This window comes from Meleagris gallopavo, chromosome 13 (assembly GCF_000146605.3).
Source record: "Meleagris gallopavo isolate NT-WF06-2002-E0010 breed Aviagen turkey brand Nicholas breeding stock chromosome 13, Turkey_5.1, whole genome shotgun sequence".
Classification (NCBI taxonomy): Eukaryota; Metazoa; Chordata; class Aves; order Galliformes; family Phasianidae; genus Meleagris; species Meleagris gallopavo.
Genome location: NC_015023.2, coordinates 11,109,612 through 11,115,532, shown reverse-complemented (window position 1 = coordinate 11,115,532; position 5,921 = coordinate 11,109,612). Strand labels below are relative to the sequence as shown.

At 56.2% G+C, this 5,921-nt stretch overlaps 1 protein-coding gene across 2 annotated transcripts; it reads right to left on the bottom strand.

Annotated features, from left to right (window-relative positions):
* Positions 1–415: 415 nt before the first annotated feature.
* SLC38A7 (solute carrier family 38 member 7) lies at positions 416–5,886 on the bottom strand. 2 transcript variants are annotated; one of them, XM_010717895.3, is made up of 10 exons: positions 5,230–5,878; positions 4,804–5,002; positions 4,473–4,617; positions 4,144–4,242; positions 3,622–3,679; positions 3,414–3,528; positions 3,118–3,265; positions 2,832–3,031; positions 2,357–2,411; positions 416–2,268 (listed from the first exon to the last, which is right to left on the bottom strand). In XM_010717895.3, exons 1-10 carry the CDS (start codon positions 5,494–5,496, stop codon positions 2,166–2,168), a joined length of 1,389 nt encoding a protein of 462 aa, XP_010716197.1. In that variant the 5' UTR covers positions 5,497–5,878; the 3' UTR covers positions 416–2,165. The 2 variants fall into 2 exon arrangements, with proteins under 2 accessions (XP_010716197.1, XP_031411311.1); XM_031555451.1 differs by lacking the exons at positions 2,357–2,411; positions 2,832–3,031; positions 3,118–3,265 and having other exon boundaries at positions 5,230–5,886.
* Positions 5,887–5,921: the final 35 nt, after the last annotated feature.

Sequence of the window (5,921 nt, the reverse complement as noted above, 5' to 3'; positions counted from 1 at the left end):
GAAGAAGAGGAGAAAAAGGGGAAGAAAGAAAGGGGGAAGAAAGGGAAGTATGGACAAGAAAGCCCGAGCCAGAAGGGGCTTGGAGACAGCCTGTGCCTGTGATGTCCTTGCTCCCACGTGCAGCACAGATGGACTGTGTTTAGACACAACACCCACTAAGCCCAGGCTCTGGCTCCTTCCATCTCTTGTTCTCGTTCTGGGAAAGCAGGCTGGTGGTATGCTCACATAACTGCATGCTTCGTATTCCCTGAAACATGGCCTCATTTCTGGAGAGCCCAGCACACTGACAGCACTCCTCTGTTCCCAGGTGAGCACACGGCGGTGATGCAAACAGGTTTGCTGGAGCCTTTTCATGTGAAAAGCAGAAGGTGCAGAGGCTGGAGCTATCCTGGAAGAGACTGGAGGGACACAATACTTCACACAGTCCCCTCAACAATTTATTTGGGCTTTCCTTCTCATTTTCTGTCTGGATTTCCCCATCGCACCTCAGAGAGATGGGGGAAGGTGGGGAGCATTCAAATTTCAGAGCAGATTCTGGAAAGAAATGTGCATTTAAGTGAAAAGCCCTTCCCAGAGCTGTGCCAGCACCGCCTGGGAGCTGCGGAATGTGAGAGCCAGGCTGAAGCCACCTTTTGTCAGAGCACACCCATACACCACAAGCACTGTAGGGAGAGGACGAATGACACCAGCAAGCTGTACCACGGGCCGTCCTCCCACCCACTGCTGGCTGGTCACAGGGAAAGGAACATGGCAAGGACTGCATCAACGTGTCACATTCATCTTCCCACTGTCACAGGCTGGGCCACGTCTCATGTCTGCCAAGTACTGCTTCGAGACCGTACATGAAGATACGTGAACATCAATCTCTTCCTGCCTGGGAATTTAGAAACCAAAGACCAAGGGACCTTAAAGTCTCAACAAGAGCAGTTGGCTGCTGAGATTTAACTGCCCCAATCCTCATCTGCAACTGGGGAACTTCTACACCCAAAGAAACAACCAAGAAGCATAAATGAAACTATTGGGAAAGGCTAAGGAGGGACATCCCAGAACAGCACCAGCCACAGCACAAATGAGAACAATAGTGGGAACAATATAGAATGGATTCATACTGCCTGCTTTATCCCCAGAGCGTCCCTTAAGACCTACACCTGGCCCACTCCTTGGCCACGCACTCCAGAAGAACAGGATTTGAGACTAAGAGCTTGGTTCTAGCATAGTGTTTCCAGTAGGCAGATCCAGTTCACAGCACCTTCTCCAGTGAGTCTGCCAGCCCCGAGGCTGGGGATGGCAATGTAAACTTTGCTCCTGTGGTCTTCCCAATCCCCCTCCCACAAATGGCAAGTTAAAATCAGGCTTAATGCGACATTCCCACTTCCTAACAGCAAGTGCAGCCTGCTCAGAGGAAAATGGGAGGGAAAACGCCTGCTAGCACTAGGGCAGAACAGCAGGTAGGCAAGACGAGCCACAGGAAAGCAAACTTAAAGCCAAACACAGACACAGAAGAGGACAGAGGAGGTCTCACTGTCTAAGCTAATGGGTTTAAGGTGGTGGAGGAATTGCTCTGCTCATGACAGTAAAACTCACTCACTTTGAGGTGATGGGAATCAGCCGGGACCCATCGTCCCAGTGCTGCTCAGCGAGGCAGAGCTCCCTTTGCTTTCTCCCTTTCTCCAGGTGCACCATTTGTTTTATGCTCTGATCGCAGCACACTCTCACCTACTATAAATTAAAGCACTGTCCCTAGTTCCCTTTAAACAAGACACGCTGCCTCCCTCCAATGCTATGACTTCAAGCTGTGAAAGTGCTGGAAAGAAGTTCCCCCAGCACTGAGGGAAGCAGTGCGCTTTCCTGTGCAAACTCAAACGGGATCCCTTAGTGAAGCCCACCCCAGAGGGGCAGAAAGGATTTGACCTGGACGTCAGCACGGAGTGAGTGGGGTTCTCCTCCGTCACCAGGGAGTCAGGACTGAGAAGGCAAGCCTGACTGCCTGGTGTGTTAAGACAACAAGACACAAGTCCCTGCAGGGCTCTTACAGTGAAGCCCTGCGTTTCAACACTCCTCTTGGACGTTCCCAATATGCTAAAATGTTTTCTCCCTGCTCCCCCTCAGTCTGATGGGAAATCTACTTCCCCTCAGCAGCAGCAGGGTCCTGCCTGGAGAAGGGGTCAGGCTGCGAGATCCACGAAGATGGCGTTGGCAGTGGTCTGTCCGAAGATGAAGGCTCCAAGGGTGACCATGAATACCCCGTAGCCGACCTGGGCCCACCAGCTGCGGATGCACAAGGATGGAGCGCACTTAGAGGAGACCTTTATGCCCAAATCCCACAGGGAAAGCAGGGAGAGGGGAAGCTCGTTACCTGACTGCTCTGGTTTCTTGGATCTCGGAGAGTTTGGCTTGAATCAGGCAGAGCCCTGAGAGGGACAGGAGGCACATTAAACCCAGACAAGGACAGAGCGGATGCCTTGCAGACCAGGGAGCTGAACTGAGCTCCACTGAGGCAAGGGCAGGGTGGACACGTCCTCTCCTGTTTCTCTTTGCCTTCTTTCAGCTCACCGGGGATGTGCTACAGCCCAACCCCAGCCACCTCCCAGCTTGCTCTGGAAAGGGGCAGAGCATGCTGCTGCCCGATGAGATAGTTTTCCTTCAGCCCGTTCTCACCTAGCCCGCTGCTTCTCCCACACTCCCAGTTCTGGAGTAGAGACAGCAGTCAAAACCAGTTGGACCTCTTTCTCTGAAGGTCTCCTAGCTCCTATGTTCTCATCCCACCCTCTCCCTCTTTGCAATACATAGCCTTGAGACCTCCACTGACCACAGAGCATCCCAGGATGTACCTGGGAAGACAAAGATGAAGCAGGCGGCCAAGCCTCCGATGACAGAGATGACTTTGCCAATATCAGGGATGAACAGAGCCAGGAGGAGAGTCAGGAGGAACCAACTAATGGTCTGCAGCAGGCGTCTCCTCCGCTCCCGAACCACGTCCTCCTCCACCGTCACTCCGGTGTAGCGGAGCCAGAGGCCTTCCAGAACAGCCCTGTGGGCACAGAGCCATGGGAAGGAAGGAGGGTTTCCAGCAGTGCCCCCCTGCCTGCGCCAGCCCCACTGCCTCTGCTCACTCACCGGCCGCAGAAGTGCAGGATGGGGTAGGATGTCAGCACGCACAGGATGATGAAGGCCCGAGCGAGGGCGACGGGGATGTCATTGGAGGGGTAGGAAAGCAACACATCCTGGTCCACGCTGGCCCCAAAGGTCAGGAAGCCACAGACACCTGCCAGGGAAGGGCACGCTCAGCGGGGTCAGGGAAAGACCCTCCTGGATGTGCGTTCAAGGTACCTCTGCTGACCAGAGCGTCTGTCCCCAGGAGCTCACAGCTCCTCCAAGGACCACGCAAGCCACCATGGGGTCCCATCGCTTACCAGTGCCAGTATAGACAAAGAGAGCGATCACCATGGCTGCTGTCACCACTGCTCCCCACGTCTTCACCTCCGGCTGCTTCATGCTGTTAAAGACAGGCACGCTGCTCACGTGGCACTGCCAGAGACATGAAAAGAGCAAGGGAACACGTTATGGGATGAGCCGGAGCAGCAGGGAGATGCGCAAGTCCCATGTGCTGCTCAAAGCTACCTGGAATCCAAAGCAGATGGTGGGCATGGCGTTGAACACGGCCATCCAGGTGGAGGGGCTGGGGAGAGAAACGGCCACCGGTCAGAGCAGGGGCATGTGGGAACTGCTTGTTCCTCTGCTGACCTGCCCCCAGCTTAGCCACCAATTGCTCCCACCTGGGACAGAGCTTTTGCATGGATAAAGGTTTTCCCGGGATCAAAAAAAAAGAGTTGCTAAAAAATAAATGTAAGGATCCATTTGGGCAGTGAAAAAAACTGATCTTAACTCTGCTCTGCCCTAAAATCCCTGGGTCAGCCATGCCTGCCCACCCTGGGTCCAGAAATAGTCCCAAACTGTGAATGAAAGGAAAGCCACGCGGGCAAAGGAAATAACCAAAAATCACCCCAAAGGAGACCCAGATCTCTCCTTTCTGGGGTTTGATGCAGCTGTAGCAAAGCTAAAAGTGAATTGTTCTCCTCAAATCCTGTGCTGGAGGACTGGAAATCCAGCTGAGACCATCAGCATCACATCTCTTGCACGCACCTGGTAGGAATCTCCACAGGCACAAGCTCCTTGTCAGGCCAGATGTACTTGATGATGATGACTGCGGTGACATACCACGTGCCAATCACACTCAGAGAGCTGCAGGAGGGGACAGCAAGCCATCAGCATCCTGCCTCCCAGCTCCGAGGATGTCTGAGGGTCTCCTCCCAACATTTCCAGCCCCATCCCTCTGCCTGCACAGCCTGGGCCATCCCAACCCCTCCAACCAGGATGATCCCCGTTCTTCTCTTCCCTCAAGCAGGACACCAGGTGCTGTCACTCACTCTCCCCAGACCACCCCCCCAGCCCTGCAGGGCTCTCCTACCCACCTGGCATATTTCTGGAAGCCGATCTCCTTGGGGATGGAGAGGGGTAGGATGAGGAGGAAGGCAGTGATGCTGATGGTGAACTTGCGGTCCGTGTACCAGCGGGTGCTCCCTGCTTCCTCAGGCTCTGTCACCAGAGCAGCAATGACTGTGGGCACAGATAGGCCATAGAATCACAGAATCATTTCGGTTGGAGAAGACCACTAAGATCACCACGTCCAACCCCAATCCATCCCCCCAACCGCGTTGCTCAGCGCCACATCTACCCAAAGGATCACATCCTTTCCCCTTTCCAGAAGGAGGGATGCAACCCATTGCTCCTTGGGCCACTCACTCTTGTCCTCTTGGTCTCCGATGATGATGAGGAAAGCGATGCAGGTGCCAAAGGTGTAAACGGCGATGGCCACCTCACACAGCACACCTGGCACCTTCCCACACACCGCCCACACCACCTCTTGGTACGTCCGTTCATTGCTGGCCTGCGAGCAGTACGCCAGGATCACCAGTCCTCCAATGATGAAGATCAGCATGCACTGGGGTAAGGGAGAGCAGGGAGGGGACAAAGTGAGGCAGCAGCAAGCCCACGTTCCCAAATCCACCCCATACAACATCCCTGCTGCCCCTCAGAGGTCCGAACCTCTGCTTCACCTGGGGGACTTCCACCCGGATCTCCTCCTCCCCGCGGCCCCTACACGGAGCTCCACACTCCCCCCCAGCCCCTCCAGACGTGGGACGAGGGCTGTCCCACCCCAGCTCTCACCATCTGCAGCGCAATGCCCGCAGCCACGCCGCCAGCCATGTTGAAGGCAGCGGGGAAGTTGAGCAGCCCGGCCCCAAGAGCAGCATTCACCACGATGAACACCGCGCCCAGCGCCGACGTGGCCCCGGCTCCGTTCCCTTGGTTCTCCTCGCTCTTCGGCACCGCTTCCACACTGGGGCTCTGCAGAAGCCTGGCCCGTTCCCCGGCATCGGCGCTCCATTCCCAGTCCCTGTAGTCGGTGTTGATGCTCCCGGCGGCCTGAGCCATCCTCCTGCCGGCAGGGTCCGCTCCTCCCAGCGCTGTGTCCTGCTAGCGCTCCTGCACCGGGGTCAGCCGAATGCCGTGGGGCAGCGTTGGCTCCATCGGGTTTGGCGACAGCGAACAGCCAGGCTGTCACCGCTAGAAAGGGCTGCAGGAGAACGCGAGGCTGCCGAGGATCCTCCTGTAGCCCTGCAGCCTCTGTTAGAGAAGACGGCGGGGTAGGGCACAAGGACAGCGGGTGCCCCAGGGCACACAGATGCCCTAGGGAAGGAGAGCCCGCCTCTGCCTCGCTGGGTTCACGGGACGCACGTTGCTGCGGACGCGAGCCCCGCTGCGCTTCCCGAATTCCGGCCCCAATTTCTGCAAGCTCTGCAGAAGCTGCTACCCACGTGCTGCGGGGTAAAGGTCAAGCCGGGCTCAGCGAGACCCGC